At 37.9% G+C, this 16728-nt stretch overlaps 1 protein-coding gene and 1 long non-coding RNA gene across 5 annotated transcripts; one reads left to right on the top strand and one right to left on the bottom strand.

Annotated features, from left to right (window-relative positions):
• The first annotated feature begins 230 nt into the window (after positions 1-230).
• On the top strand, positions 231-2860 carry LOC149049239 (beta-1,3-galactosyltransferase 5-like). Of its 3 annotated transcripts, none has more exons than XM_089199196.1 (2): positions 231-435; positions 1298-2860. In XM_089199196.1, exons 1-2 carry the CDS (start codon positions 313-315, stop codon positions 2171-2173), a joined length of 999 nt encoding a protein of 332 aa, XP_089055322.1. In that variant the 5' UTR covers positions 231-312; the 3' UTR covers positions 2174-2860. The 3 variants fall into 3 exon arrangements, with proteins under 3 accessions (XP_089055322.1, XP_089055321.1, XP_089055320.1); XM_089199195.1 differs by having other exon boundaries at positions 231-487; positions 1368-2860; XM_089199194.1 differs by having other exon boundaries at positions 231-545; positions 1411-2860.
• Positions 2861-8082: 5222 nt separating this feature from the next.
• Positions 8083-12571, bottom strand: LOC113667906 (uncharacterized). Of its 2 annotated transcripts, none has more exons than XR_016184664.1 (4): positions 10547-11257; positions 9927-10274; positions 9438-9517; positions 8083-9182 (listed from the first exon to the last, which is right to left on the bottom strand). It is a non-coding gene; the product is annotated as an uncharacterized LOC113667906 (long non-coding RNA). The 2 variants fall into 2 exon arrangements; XR_016184663.1 differs by lacking the exon at positions 10547-11257 and adding an exon at positions 11593-12571 and having other exon boundaries at positions 8084-9182; positions 9927-10034.
• Between the last annotated feature and the right edge of the window lie 4157 nt (positions 12572-16728).

Raw genomic sequence — 16728 nt, 5'->3', positions numbered from 1 at the left:
CATAAATATCTTTTCAGCGCATTTGCTATTTGTGATGCCTATCAGTGTATCTTAGATAATGATGGTTGTCAACTACATCAACACAATGATACTATACCAAGCTTTTTCAGACATGCACTCGTATAACTTTGACTGACATCATAAGACCAATTATATAAGGGTTGGAACCTGATAGAAATTTTGCAATGAATGAGTTGCCAGTAATCGGATCCTTGTGTTTGCGCTAATATTTGGGTGGCTAATATTTGGCTGTTTTAGTCCGTGCTCAATCTTTGTTCGCTTCGCTGATAACTATTTTTCGGCTCACAGAAAATGGTCAGGAAACGGACTAAGAAAATTTTGTTGGCTCTATTCCTTGGGATGACAACTTGTGTATTCTTCCAGTTAGTATATGTTCGGAAGTATCACTTCTCCTTTCTCGCTTCAGGAGAAGAAGTCGATCGACAGATGGAAAGGATCGAATTGCGACGACTGGCAACTACCGCGACAACTTCAACAGGGCCCTTAACAACGACCTCTATTTCGCCGCAAATTAAACACAGAACATTTCTTACAACCAGGAGATCTTGTATGCAACATTACGATCTAATTATGATTATCTCATTCGCTCCAGGTAATTTTCAAAGAAGGAATCTTATTCGCAAGACTTGGGCTTTCGAAAGAGCATTTCGACCAAGATGGACAACGGTTTTCCTCGTCGGCCAAACACATCGTCTTTATTTAGTGAGAAGACAGATTTGTGTTCCAAACTGCGTGTGGGTTTTCATCTGTTTTCATTGGGTATCAAAAGTTATGTGACGAGTTTAGCCTTTTTTTTTTTACCATCAAATGTATGAATCATTAATGAGCTTCAGAAGAGCCGTTCATTGTTTTAATAATAAGATCCAACTCCTGAGTTAACACCGCAATTCTTCCCGGAGTGCCTATCTACCATCTCACAATGAAGGTGCAGGAGAAACTCTATCCCATTCGAAATGACATAATGGCCTTGCAGGGGCATCAAGAGATATGCCTCAAACTCATTAAATTCTAGTTAGTGAAACATAAAAAATCTTTACAGTGCATTTGCTATTTGTGATGCCTATCAGTATCTTGATTTGCATATAAATGCAATTAGTCCGCACTCAATCTTTGTTGGCTTCACTTCGCTAATAACTATTTTAAGATTTCAAAGAAAATGGTCAGGAAACGGACTAAGAAAATTTTGTTGGCTCTGTTCTTTGGGATGACAACTTATGTATTCTTCCTGCTAACATATGTTCCGAAGTATAGCTTCTTCTTTCTCGCTTCAGGAGAGGAAGTCGATCGACAGATGGAAAGGATCGAATTGCGACGACTGGCAACTACCGCGACAACTTCAACAGGGCCCTTAACAACGACCTCTATTTCGCCGCAAATTAAACACAGAACATTTCTTACAACCAGGAGATCTTGTATGCAACATTACGATCTACTTATGATTGTCTCATCCGCTCCTGGTAATTTTCAAAGAAGGAATCTTATTCGCAAGACTTGGGCTTTCGAAAGAGCATTTCGACCAAGATGGACAACGGTTTTCCTCGTCGGCCAAACACGAGATGAAGCTGTTTCAGTCATATTGTTAAAAGAAGATGAAGCTCATAAAGACCTTGTGCGAGCTAGCTATTACGATCACTACTGGAATCAAACCCGAAAGATACAAATGGGCTTCGAATGGGCAGTAATGTATTGTAATTTCTCATTTCTTTTGAAGCTGGACGACGACGTGTTTGTGCATATTCCAAGAGTTCTTTCCTTTTTGAGTGCGCCCAACACGCCGAAGAAAAAGCTTTACGCTGGCAATCATTACACAAACAATGTTCCTTTTAGGGGAGGAAAATGGAAGGTAACTTACGAGGAATATAACCAGACAAGATATCCAGATTTCTGCCCCGGTTTTGGTTATATTTTATCTCACGACGTAGTAAGTGCATTCGTCGAAACGTTCTCTTCTTTTCCGTTCTTTCGACTGGACGATGTCTACGTTGGCATGCTTGCAGACAGGAACGGAATAAGTGTCACGAACAATAACGGATTTGAGGTAGGGCATCCACGAGGATTTGTTTGTGTTCCAACAAATTATACTTTAGTCAGACATGATGTAGGAGAAGAATGCCAGATGAAGATGTTCAAGACACTCGTGTTCTCTGACTAGTTAAATACCATAGTTAATGCAAGCAATTTTGTACTCATTTCAATAACAGTTTTTATATTAAATATATGTTCTTTGTCGATGTGCAGTCGCTCACAGCCCTCTTGTTTTAAACGACTAAGGGCTAACGCTCGAAATGCCCGCTTTAGAAACTTACTACTGTGGTGGCAGACCACAATATATGTTCCTGCTTAATAATTGTTAGAGACGAACAAAATCTTACGGCTATGAATAGGGCTCTGAAAATAATTGCATATCTAAATTACATCTCAGTCTGAATATCTCAGTTAAGTTTAACGAAATGTTAATCAACTGATTTGTGTTCCAACAAATTATACTTTAGTCAGGCATGATGTAGGAGAAGAATGCCAGATGAAGATGTTCAAGACACTCATGCTCTCTGACTAGTTGAATACCATAGTAAATGCAAGCAATTTTGTACTCATTTCAATAACAGTTTTTATATTAAATATATGTTCTTCGTCGATGTGCAGTTAAATACTAGTTAAATACCGCAGTAAATGTCAGCAATTATATGCAACTATATGTTCCTGGTTAAATAATTGTTAGAGACAAACAATATCTTACGGTTATGAATATGGCTCTGAAAATAATTGCATATCTAAATTACATCTCAGTCTGAATATCTCAGCTAAGTTCAATGAAATGTTAATAAACTCATTTGTGGTATTCTTTCGCCTATATGGGCTATTTGAAGCTTCTCTTTACGAAATTACTTTTGGCCAGAGGCCTTTAAGAGAAGAAGGGGAGAATTCAGAGAGCCCCATATTTTCTTCATTTACATAATCATATTACGGTTTCTTGCCTAAAATATCCAGCTCCAGTTTTAATCTTTCTGATAGCAATAAAAGAATAAAGCATGCAATTAAACACAATTTTACATTGAAAGACCTCGATAACGAAGACCGAAAACAGAAACCCCCTTACTTTCGAAACAAGACGCACAAAATACATGAAATATGGCTTCCTAGGGTAGGATACATTCCATGGGGTTTGGATACATTTTATCTCACGATGTGGTTCTTACATTCGGCGACACATTCTCTCCTTTTCCAATCTTTCGATTGGACAATGTTTACGTCGGCATGCTAGCAGATAGGAACCGGTATAAGTTTTACCGGGCACAATGCAGGCTTTGAAGTAAGGTATCCACGTGGATTTATTTGTGTTCCAACAAATTGTTCTTTGGTCAGACATGATGTAGGAGAAGAGTGTCAAATGAAAATTTTTACTCTATCCATCTTCGCCTAGAAGCTAAATGGCGTGGTAGCTATATGCACTTTAGTATTTATTCAAGATTGATTTTATAGTTAACTGATTTCTCATTCGTCTAAATGCAGCAGCTTTGAGCTTCCATGTTTTGAACGCAACATGTTCGAAAAATACGAAATAATTACCGTTGTTAGTTCGACAGTTAGAACGAGTCAAGCGGGACTTCGATCGGGCATATATGAGAGGGTCACTAAGTTATTCAAGAAGCCAGAGTAGTTCGGGCCCCCGGCTAATCCCAATGATTGTTTGAACCTTTGGAAAACGATTCGTTAAAGTTAGGGTAATTTCATAAAATCGCAGCGTACACCCGTCTAGAGCGTCCTATTTCAACACTTGAGTGGTCATATGACAAAATGCTTATTGACTGTGTTTGTTCGAGCCAGACGGGAAAATATTTGGCACTCGGTCGTAGCTTTACGGGGAAAGCAAACATCTTTTATGATGTCATGAACCGTTTTTACGTTCAAAATTGATATTTTTTATTATTCATCATGTAAATTGTAGTTTCATTACCTTTAAAGAAGAATGTCTGCTTGGCAAGCCTGCAAATGAAATTGGTCCAGGGGTAGTTAAGAAAACGAAGACCCCCTACGAAAACGAAGACCCATGACGAAAACGAAGACACATAACTTGCAAATTGATCCATCAGTGGGCTGCCTTCCCACAAAAACGGGAAGCTGTTGGGCCATTGTTTAGGCCACGCACGCCACGTGGAAGAAACCGCGTGCACCGTAAATTTGAAGAAGGCACTTCAAAGCTTCTCATAGGTACTTAATTCATGATTATTCATGAAATGTCACTCAAATCAGTTTCCGGAAACATTAAATACAAAGCCTATTATGCAAGCTTTGTCCTGTGTGTTTTGCTGCTGGTAAAAAATGTCATCGCGTTCTTTGATTCGCTTAATATATTTGCTTTACGTTAAAAAAAAAATAGCTAAGGAAACGCAATTAAAATTAAACAGTTATCCTATTTTAGTTGATGGAATATATGTATTCCATATATTCTCCTTAACAGTTATCTTATGTAATGATATCTTTACCTCCAGCGCTTAAAGCGTCACGCAGCGCATCTTCCATAGGCATGTCATGTCTCTTCTATTAAATCTTGTTTTAGCTTTTAAGTAGTCCCATTGAAGGCTCCTTGGGGCTCTAATGTTGAAAAATTCCGTGATAAATTACAGACGTGCCAAATTCAGAATTCAAGATTTCCGTAAGGATGTTCGTTTTCGTAGTGTCTCATAAACATAATCTTTGTCCACAAAGGTAAACCGACCTCTTTTGTACTTGTTTTAGTAATGTGTCTTCGTTTTCGTGACGGGTCTTCGTTTTGGTGATGAGTCTTTGTTTTCGTAGGGGGTCTTCGTATTCGTAATGGGTCTTCGTTTTGCTAAGGTCTTCGTTTTTGTAACTACTTTGGTATAAGCGTTGCCGAACAAAAATGCAGGTTTTTAAAGTACGGCACCCACGCGGATGCTAGGGATGATGTGGGAGAAGAGTGTCAAATGAAACGGCCGTAAATTCGTCAGATATCAATACACTTAAGGGTGTGAGGCTTTTTACGAAATTCGAAGTATTTTTCCTGTGACTTCCTGCCACATGACAACAACCGAAATATTATTGTTTATTGTCCAGCTTCAAAACTGATTTTCTCGGGAACCAATAGGAATATCTAAAACCCACAGAATGCTATCATTACGCTATCAATGCAAAGTGTCACTGCAAACATTACGCTAGCGACATTGCTGATCCAAGCAGTATGCAAGACGAGTGTCATATCAACTTCGTAATAGACCTTGCTCCTTGCGGAGTCTTTGTGGGTCAGTGGTTAGAGCATCGGAGAGCGGAATCCGAAGGTCTGAGGCTCGATTCCTCATGGGGACTCAGAACTTTTTCTTTGTCCCACGCTTGTGACAAGACGAAAAAAACATCTTACTCTAGATGCACAACTAAAATTTCAGGCATTACAAAGAGTTTATAGGCGGGAAAGCAAAAGCCGCAAAATAGACAAAGGTAATTGAAGTTAATTCTTTAAGTCTTAGAACAGAGTCCCCAAAATAGCAAAATCTACAACCCACCCAGCAGATAAGGTGTGGAGCAATATTCTTGTAGAACAAAGTCTTTTCTTTGAAATGAGGCACTTTGTACAATTGCTTTGTGTTTACGGAAGGTACGATAGGAAATCAATTACGTCAAATAAATCAATTGTCTGTCAAAATGTAATCTGTAATTTATCATGGCACTTTTGCACTTTAGCTGAGCCGAGACATTTGCATTGTAGCAATAACCACCTCCTCGACGAAATTTGAGTACGTTTGGCATAATGTATAATTTTCCTTTCATGTGACTATGTCACTACGTTTTTGCCGTTTGGAAAACAATGACCAAAAACGGACGAAAAGGGCATTTTTGCTTTCAGTCCTTCAGCGGACGACATGTGTATCTCTCCACCTTGATATTTTAGAAAGAAGGGCTCGTCCTTTTCAGCCACCGCTGTTGAAGAACCAACAGCCAAAGTGATACCCTCGAAATCAGGGTCACGCTCTTCAAAACAACTTCATCAAGATCCTTGACAGCGACTTCTACCTCTCAAATGAAGCACAGAACATCTCTCATAACGACGATATCATGTACGCAATATTATCATCCTTTTATGATTATTCCACCCGCCCCAGGTAACTTTAAAAGAAGGAATAACATTCGAAAGATTTGAACTTTTGAAAAAGCATTTAAACCAAGATGGTTATTGTTTTCTTGTCACTCAAACACGTAATGAAACCGTATCAAACCTATTGTCAGAGGTAGATGAAGCCCATCAAGACCTTGAGCAAACCAGTTCCTTTAACTACTACTATAATCAAACCCTAAAGATGAAAATGGGCTTTGAATGGGCAGAAACGTATTGCAATTTCTTTTTTTTTTTTGAAGCTAGACGACGACGTGTTTGTGCATATTGCAAGACTTCTTTCATTCTTGATCGCCACTGCCACGACAAAGACTTTAACGGTTTAGTGGTATTTAATTTAGACATTCTATCTTTTAGACGTGTTCACGTCAATTGAACCCTTTCATTTTGTCTAGGTAATCACATGATTTCGAGTACAATTTGGAATAAATAAGCACGAGTAAATTTTTTTAAAGACTAACAAAATTGCACGAGCCCGTAGGGCGAGTGCAATTTGTGGTCTGTGCTTGTATATTCCAAATTGCACGAGAAAAATCGTGTGATTACGTGTTAAAAATATACATGGAAAATACGAGATGGCTTATCACAATTAAGCATAATTATAATAAAGTTCGGATATAACGCGCGCTGTCATTGGTTGAAAGAGCGTGCTCTATGAGAGTATAGAGCATAGAGCTGAGCTAAAGCTGTCACGCCATCTGCCAATTGTACTATGTTCGAGCTTTTCCAGGACTTCTTTTTAGCTTTTTTCCGATAATTGAAAGTGAAATTTCGGAACTGAAGCGAGCCGACAAGTAGCAACAGAAGAATCAAACAAAGGTTTGTAAACATACCTGGCGCCGTAATTTACGTTATTAAAACGTGAGCAGATACGAAAATCCTCAAAGGAATAACAAAATAAACATTCCGAGTTTTAAAGATTTTCGCGCTCAGTTAGATTGCAAGCTTACGTACGGAAATAAAAATCAAATACAGCTAAACACTCGTATAGTATATAAAGTTCAGTGTTCAAAAACAAAACAGAACAAAACAGAAATGATGCAAAATTCAACCAAACTGGCAGAATTGTTAAAATTCATACTAATCATGACGGTGTCTGAGCGAATATGATCATGCTGAAGTTCATCGCGGCTCGCTCATCATGGCGATCTCCGGTCATCACAGTAAAGCAAGCCTCAGAAACTACATCGGCCACCCTTCGAGTAAAAAAATAAGAGCTTGCTCTGATATCCTTTCCGATAAGTTGAGTGGAAAGTCACATCAGTCACTGCAGCCGAGTTTTGCGGCGCTATCATCACGAGCGATCTTCATGTTCCGGTGAATTCGGCTGTCGTTCACTCAAAAAACACTCGCCTTGAACAGTTTGTTTTCTACCTTGTCATGTGAAAAACCTCTTTTTTTTATGAGCCATAATTTGGCTGAAGTTCACTGAACATTTCACTTCAAGATTCTGTATTAGAGACTTAAAAACTTCAGGCAAAAGTGTTGAATTTGACTTGCCGAACTACTTTAGTTTGTAAACTATCGTAGAATTTGAACTTTGATGGTTTTTGAACTTCGATGGTTTGACACTTTTGACAGCTTTAGTCTTGTACATCCAATCAGATTATTTGAAGCATTCTAACAGGGATTCTGATTGGCTTATTGTAGCGTGCTTTATGAGAGTATAGAGCATGCTGACGACACTGTTGTTCGCTTTGGAAATAAAGTTTGTTTTGAAAATTGAAAGTAATGCTTGGGTAATTTAACGGATTCTTTATTATAAAACAAATAGAGAAGCCTTGACTGTGCTCTGTTCTGTTATAAAGCACTTAGGAAGCGGCTAGAGCACTCAAGAAGTGGGAAGAAACACTCGACTACGTCTCGTGTTTCTCCCTACACTTCTTTCGTGCTCTAGCCGCTTCCTGCGTGCTTTATAACAGAACAGAGCACAGTCGAGGCTTCTCTATTTGTTAAGCAAAGCGCGCGCTTCAAGTGCAAAAATAATTTATTCAAACCGTGCGTTCGGTCAAAGCAACCGCGTACGATCAAAAAAATAATATGCAGTGATATCTTCACGTCTTTAAGGCGCAAAAAAGTTCAAAGTCCGGCTAAACGGTTCAAGGAATTGTTCAGTCTTTTTCCGAATCACTTTCGATGAAATGGAATCGTCGTTTCCGAGGTTTAACCATGTTTGTTTTTAATTTCGGCGTTGGATCGTTCGAGCAAATTGTTAAGCTGGGTTGGCTCGTAATTTTCGATTTCCTTGACAATTCCCTTCTCTAAACACCACTTTTCCCAAACCGACAACAAAAAATCAGTGCTTTTTACAGTGTTTTCGTTGTTTGAGCTGTTTTTCAGCTGCGGTGGCGAAAGAAAACCTACTTAAAACGCCGGCCATTGTTTGGCTCGCAAATTTTCAAATTTTCAAATTTTGTTGCATCATCCAAGGCTCGTATTTTATGGGCTATCTGCGAGTTTCTTTGATTACTGACCAATCAGAATGTCTGATTTGTTACTTTCTTTGCACTGAATTAACCCTCTTTTGCAATGAATTAACTCTCTTCTGTACTGAATTACCTGAAAACTGCATTTATCTTAATCAATCAGAACTGAGTAATTTTTCCATGTATATTATTAAGAATGAAATTTTTAGGTTCCTAAATCTACATTTACCGTTGTCGGTCTATTGTATATACCAAGACTGATTTCAAAAGTTAATGCCATGTCAACTTTATCTTTCAACTGACTGGAAACACCAAAATTTATCAGGAGATGAAAACCTTGATATATCTTCATGAAGATGAATGAGACGGTGAAGGATAATAACGCATTCTGAAGGACCACATCTTTCCTCTGCGAGGATACATTGTCTCCAGCTGGGGGCTTTCAGATGTGCAATTTCTTCATTAGTCCGACCATTTCTTCCGCAATTAAAAAGGAGCTCAACTATGTGAGGAATTGATGTCCACACCACATATTCATCTGCTGTAAGAATTCCTTCCATTACAAACTCTCAGTGGTGCGGGAAAAGGTAGCTTTTGGTACTCGTAAGCTGTTGAACAAAGACAGGTGTGACTGTTAAAACAATTCTGCAGCCTTAAATCTACTTGTTTGAGAAGCAAAGAATGTAGCTTTGTGCTTAAAGCTAGTTTTAGAAAGTTGTATTCTTTTAAAATTTGAAATTGCTTGCTTTAATGATAAGCAATGTCGTTAAAATTACACCTGCGGACTTAATACAGATGTATCCGAGGGTAAATGTACAGCTTTTATTTTTATACATGTAAGAAATTTTGCAATAATGATTTACCAATTTTGTCAGGGAAATTAATTGTGCTTTTCCAGAATCCTTCCTTGTTACATCATTTGGGATTCTGCTGGCTTCATATGCTAAGAAGAGAATCAGATAAAACTGAAAAACTGAAAAGCTAAAAATTCAAAACAATTACCAATAAACAGATTATATTTGAACTTGCTTGAAACCATGGATGGTAGCCCAACTTTTTCCTGAAAGATAATTGCAGCTAAATGTTGTTGTTCAAACTAAGATGACTGGACAAAACGGCTAATGTAGCGATGACTGCCGTCCTTTGCATGAGGTTACAGATATAATACTGACATTAAAATAATAAAAACTATCTACGGACTGGAAAGGGCTTATTACTGGGCGATGATTACTGATTGGTACATGCAATAAACACACTGTTGTTTATGTTCCTACATGTTACAAATGAACTGATACCCCACTTCAATTACTGACAGTGATTAAGGACATTAAAAAAACAGTATACACGTGTACCTTTGAACCACGGCATCTGCTTCAGCCTTTCCTCGAGCTCGTCTTTGTCTATAACACCATTTGAAAGCCAGTACTGCACTCCTCTCTTTATGATGTTAAGGCCGGAAACTGTGGGCGCATAGCATCAAGTAAAAGATCCTGTAGTACATCAAAACCTTACAAAGCATGTAATCTGTTAAGAGGAGAGACTCCAAGAAAGCCAATCTCCCTTGAAAGGTTTTCAAACATTGTTCGCGTTTTTCCTGCTCCATCTCAGCCATTTAAGGGATTTCATCCTTCAAATCGCTTTTCTTCCAAGGGAATCTACGGTGCATCCTAAATCCAGTATTTGAACTGGCAGATAAACTCCTGAAGTTCAATTGGAAAAAATTACTCAGAATAGCTAAGAAAAAAAAAAGGAAAGAAAGAAAGGAAATAAAAGGTAAAGATTTACAGCATTTGTTTAAGGAGGTCAGACAAATATTATGTTTGCAATTTCATTAATCTTGAAAATCAATTGGCAAAATTTATCTCATCTTAAATGAGATGAATTGAGTATCACAAGCAGAAACAGTTGCATCCAACTGATGCACACCAAAGTGCTAGAAAAAAAACCAAGAAAGCCACTGAAAAATATTCACCCTGTGACTAGCATCTTCTGCAGTCCTTCTTATCACCATATGACTTTGATTTGTTCACCTCACACTGCGCAGGATGATCTCCAGTCCACATCAACAGCAAATATCTAATAATCACCCTTCCTTCAGGAAAACAGTCAACCCTTAAACAATAATCAATTTCCACACTAAGTAAGGAATAAAATATATAGCTTTTAGTTTACTGTCTGTAACATAGGATTCTTAACACGAGAAAGTACATGTAGACATTAGCATGGCGGCTATTGCCCAAAACGCTGAGGCGAAAATTAAGTTTCTTGTATCCATGGTGTTGTAAAACAGATTTGTAAAGAAAGCGTCGTCAGTTCATCATAGAGCCGCCCGGGATTGAGCCGGAACAATTTTTTGACACCTGTAAAAGAGGACTAGACCCAGAAGGGGGCCTAGACTGTCGAAGTATCGAATTAAGCAACCGACGGACATGACAATATTCAAGCTGCACCTCTTTGAAGTAACATTGATTTCTAAGTCTACTTTCTTGTGTTCACCTCTGCTAGACTGTTTGTTTCCTCACTGAAATTGTTGCTATGATGATTACCAGCGTAGAGTTTTTGCTTCGAGGTCCTTTTACATAGTCGCTAAAAATTCGAAAGAACTTACTGCGAAATCGAACGCTTATGCCCGATCGAAGTCTCATTTGCCTCGTTCTGACTGTCGAACTAACAACGGTAATTATTTCTTACTTTTCGAACAGGGTACGTTCAAAACAAGAAAGCTCAAAGCTGCTGCATTTAGACGAATGAGAAATCAGTTTGCTATAAAATCAATCTTGAATAAAAACTGAAGTGCACGTGTAACTACCACGCGACTGAACTACTAGGCGAACATGGATAGAGTAAACATTTTCATTTTATGCTCTTCGAATGGGCAGTAACGTATTGTAATTTCTCATTTCTTTTGAAGCTGGACGACGACGCGAAAACGCGAACACGCCGAAGAAAAAGCTTTACGCTGGCAATCATTACACAAATAATGTTCCTTTTAAGGGAGGAAAATGGAAGGTAACTTACGAGGAATATAACGAGACGATATTTGGATTTCTGCCCCGGCTTTGGATATATTTTACCTCACGACGTTGTAGGCCTATTTGTCGAAACGTTCTCTTATTTTCCGCTCTTTCGACTGGACGATGTCTACTTAGGCGTTCTCTCAAATAGAAAACGGAGTAAGTGCCACAAACAATAATACATTTGAGGTATGGAATCCACCAGGACTTGGAGGAGAATGCCAGATGAAGATAGAAACTTTCGTAACTTCGTGGTTAATAATGTATGTAAATTTAATCTCTGAATATCTCAAGGGAGTTAATTCTATTCGCCCTGTAGGCTGATGCAAGATAGCATTGCGCCTTAGCGAACTAAGTTTGTTGCTGAACTTAAGATCGAAAACACGTTTTATTTGACATTTCTGTAGAAATTATCTTTGTTAAGCGGTAAAAGGAACATTATTTGTTTAATGATTGCCAGCGTAAAGCCTTTCCTTCAGCGTGTTGGGCGCACTCAAAAAGGAAAAAACCCTTGGAATGTGACAAACACGTCATCGTCAAACTTCAAATGAAGCGAGAAATTACAATACGTTACTGCCCATTTGAAGCCCATTTGTATCTCGGGTTTGATTCCAGAGGTCAAGTAGTAGTTAAAGCAGCTGGCTCGCTCAAGGTCAAGAAAACAATAGTCCACCTTGGTTTAAATGCTCTTTCGAAAGCCCCTAACTTGCGAATGTTATTCCTTTTTTTTAACATTTACCTGAAGCGGATGAAATGATCATAAGATGATAATATTGCGTACAAGATATCGTGGTCATGAGAGATGTTCTGTGCTTCATTTGTGAAGTAGAAGTTGCTGTCAAGGATCTTGATGAAGTTGTTTGAAGAGCATGGTTTAGATTTTAAGGGTATCACTTTATTGGTTCTTCAACAGCGATGATTGAAAAGGACGAGCCCCATAAGATACCAAACTGGATGGTGGATACAATGATGTCGTCCCCAGAAGGACTAAAACCAAAAATACCTTTTCGTCTCCTTTTCGATCATTCTTTTCCAAACAGCAAAAACGTACTGATATGGTCACGTGAAAGGAAAACTATACATCACAGCCAGATGTATGCAAATTTAGTTGAAGAGGTGGATATTGCTATAATGCAGATTTTTCGTTTCAATAATAGGGCGAAGTGTCATTATAACTTGGTACTTACATTTAAACAGACAATTTATCTATCTGACGCAATTGATTCCCTATCTTACCTTCCCTGAACACAAAGCGATTGTACGAAGTACCTCATTTCAAAAAGAAGACTGCTCTACTAGATGTCCCTGTAGTTTGAATATCGAAAGAAAATTCTAGACGTTACGGTGCAAGTGACTGAGGTTCGAAAACAACCCCACACGGCAAAATAAATTCATTCCCCAAATAAACACTATGTTGATACACAACTTAAATTTCAGGTATTAAAAATATATTAATAGGCGGGGACGTAGAAGCCTTAAAAGAGGTAAAGATAATCAAAGCTAATTTTTAATCAAAAGTAGACGCATATTTGCGTTCACCCAGGCTTTCTGTTGGAAATAAAGTTTGTTTTTTGTGCTTGCATTTGCCTAAGTTTTTATGTAATTATTGGTTTATCCTGTAACTGGTTTTTTCTCTTGGTATGCAATCCCTAAAGAATCAGGTGATAATATAATACCAATGTCAGACCAAAAGGAAATACAAATAAGAATAGCACTGTCGTATTAAAAACTGATAATAATTGATGAAATCTCTTTGGTATCAAATACTTTGCTTATTGTACATCCATCAACAACTAAAAGAAATATTGTCAACATCAAACAACTGTCCATTAGCAAGACTTAGCATTATTAAAGTTGTTGATTTGTATTAACTTCCACCAATTTGAAGAAAATTTGTCTCTGAAGAATGTAAAAATAATGTTTACAATTTGTGCCATTCCTAGCTACTTTTCAAGATGATAGAGTTGACTAAAAAAATGAGACAAAAGGATGACCAACCATTCACAGAGTTATTAATTAGATTCAGAACTGCTTCACAAACAGAGGGTGATATTCAATGCATTCAGTCATGGCTGGTGCATCCTGAAGATACTGATTACCCAGTATCCATTGTTTTGTACTTTTGGGACAGTTTTTCCTGTATTTCCTGTTTATTTTTCATATTCCTAAATTACTTTTCTCCAAGAATATTTTTTTCTCTGCTGGCTCCATTGCTTTATAGCATTGTTTTTTTTCTATGTTTAATCATCAATTTTTTCTTTCCTTTCTATCAACTACTTTACTTGAACATGTAGCAAACAGTATTCTGTATTGCCCTAGAGTATTATATTTCTCTAGTATTTTTCTAATGGCATCAACAAGTGAAGCCATTCCATTTATGTTTTTAATGTACTGAATAGGAGACATGTGTCTTTCATTATAAGGCAGGGGGAATACATAAAATTTGATCTTTTTGTGGGTTTAAAGGTACAACTGTTGCAGTACAAAGAAAATGATGACAAAAACCCTGTACATTCACTATTATGTATTATTTCATTCTCAAGTATTGATTTGCATTGAAGTGAATCAGTCAATAGTCCTTCACTCTCAAACAAATTATCCAAATTTACTTCAGTTTCACAAACATCTACAGTTCTTGGAAGATTAACTGGTGATTACTCATTGTGTTCTAAACTTGATTTACAACACATCTTTTTGCCTTTGTCAACAATAGTGGGTAAGGATGAGTTGTAATTCCAGTAATAACATGATTTCTTTATAGAGTAGTAAAGAGAGTATAAAGCTACACCACAACTTAGATTAAAGTTTATGATTTCATTCAGCCTGTGTTGAGAAACCAGCCTATTTTGAATATTCTCAATTTGTACTCCTCTCTCTTCAAATATATTGTTGTTATGTATACTCTGAAAATAATGCACTAAACTATCAAGAGAAAGTACTTTAAGAAGAACACATGTACCTTGAGGCTGCCCTCTACCATACAAGTCTCTTACATGAGATTCAAATATTTTGAACCCCATATTACTATTACAGTAATACACCCTACTGTTAACATGAAATTGGTGTAGCTTTCAAATATGAGTGACTCAAAGGCTCTTGGTAAAGATGAACAGTACTGATATCCCTCTATAGCAATTTCTTAGTGAACAGTACCAGAGAAGCTTTCACTGTATTCCAGTTGATAATCAGTATCAAACACATTTAATGCTGTTGGTAATTCTGACTGCATTAAATATGCCTGTCTGGCTAATCATGACAAACTTGAATAAAGCTGAATTCCAATATTCATTATTTGTATAAGATCATTTGCAGAGCTGATCCCTTGTGTGTCATTGTAAATCAAAGAACACAAACTCATTGCAACACATTTTTATCCTGCATTCTGTCCAAAACTAACTCGTTACCTTGACTATAGGAAGCTACTATTGTTTTGTTAGGGTCAACATATGTTGGAGGGCCAGGATTTTTTTCTGTCTCTACTTAATTTATAGTTGCAAAAATTTGCTAAACGAGCTTCGTTCTTGCAAGAACACATCAGTTTGTTACAAGAAAACAATTTCAAATATCGACTGGTACGATATTTCACCTTTCATATACATTGACGAATTCTTTCACAAAAGTTAACCTTAAATGTCTTTTTATTTAATAGTTTTTTAGAGTTAATATAACAGTGTAATGTAGATGATATGGGGATACATGGGAGGCAAATTGCATAGACAAATTTTTCTAACCTTTCTGCTCTTGTTCCTTAAAATTTTAAACTTCGTATTGGTATTCTGCTTGGTTCACGTTCACGTCTACATACACGATGAGATTTGCATCTATGCTTCTCTCGATTAACATTAGACAGCTCGGTTGATATAGCATGTTTCTCGATGAAAGGTTCCCCGATAAATGTTCGCTCATAAAGAGATATCTTATATGATTCACGGAACGACCCGTTCCGAAAACGCTCGAAATCTTTCAGTGTGGGTCTACCGCGAACGATGTAGGCATATTTTGTATGCGTTTTGAGCGTCTTATACACATTGTCTGTGCTGATTTTGCACCGCGAAAGCTTCTCTTCGTCCGCCATTTCACCATCCTGTGTGCTCATTAGTCAAAACGTTACGCATGCGTGATGAGGACTTGACTGCGATTTGCGACCGAACGACGAAGAAGAACAAAGCCGGAATTTCCCTCGGAAAGCCCGAGTAATTAATTCTTTTAGCCCAGGGGCAGAACAGGCAGATCACACTATGTGTTAATGATTAGTTATTGTTGACATTAACACTTGTGGTATATTTTGGCCTTCATGGGCCGTTTGAGGTGTTTTTTTTACGATATTACTTTCCGCAGTATGAATGCAATAAGCTCAATGTGAAAAAGCACATTGGCCGAGGAAGCTTTGGGGAGATTTTGGTTTCTCTTACCGAATTCCGAATTACACGGTTCTTAGAGACACTTAGTTCGTGGTAAAGGGGGACTCAATAAAAGATGCGTTTAATCACGTCCTTTATCATGAGGAGCTTTGGCCCCGAAAAAAATTTGCAGCCTGCATTCTACGAAGGCGCTACATTTCTGTCCTCAGTATAGAGAATTACATTAACGCTTGCGGTCGGTTGGTGTCACAATAAAAAACACAAAAACACAATAAATCTTGCATTAGAATCACTTGGCGTGATCTCATCATGGAGGTTGAAGTCTTGGATCGATCGGCTGAGCTTTCTAGAGTTACGGGATCCAATCTCGACCCCAAAAAGTACTGGTATGTGCTTACGAAAAAGTTAAATGTGAAATCAGGCCGAACGCTTTTGCAAACGAATTGTTTCGTCGATTCCGCAATGACTACAATACGCTCTATCCCGGCAGCAGGTCTCAAGCGCACCAACAAAGGCTGTTCGTTCAACGCCCGGTAACCAAACAACATGTAGGGTTGCATCTTCAATTGGTATCTATGCCAGACTAATTAGACAGGGGGAATTCCAGCAGATGGATTCGCGAGGTCTCAAAATATAATCCTGTTGTTGATGCAGTAAACCAAATCGCTCTCGACCGTACACTTTAGGCGGGAAATGCCTCTAGTCGACTAATCATGGGAAATTGCAAAGATGTCAGCCAAGAATAGCCGAGCTTGACAACGACATTCGGGAACTAGTAA

Source organism: Pocillopora damicornis, chromosome 3, assembly GCF_964200805.1.
Source record: "Pocillopora damicornis chromosome 3, jaPocDami1.2, whole genome shotgun sequence".
Taxonomy (NCBI): Eukaryota; Metazoa; Cnidaria; class Anthozoa; order Scleractinia; family Pocilloporidae; genus Pocillopora; species Pocillopora damicornis.
This window is presented reverse-complemented; position numbering and strand designations above follow the sequence as displayed.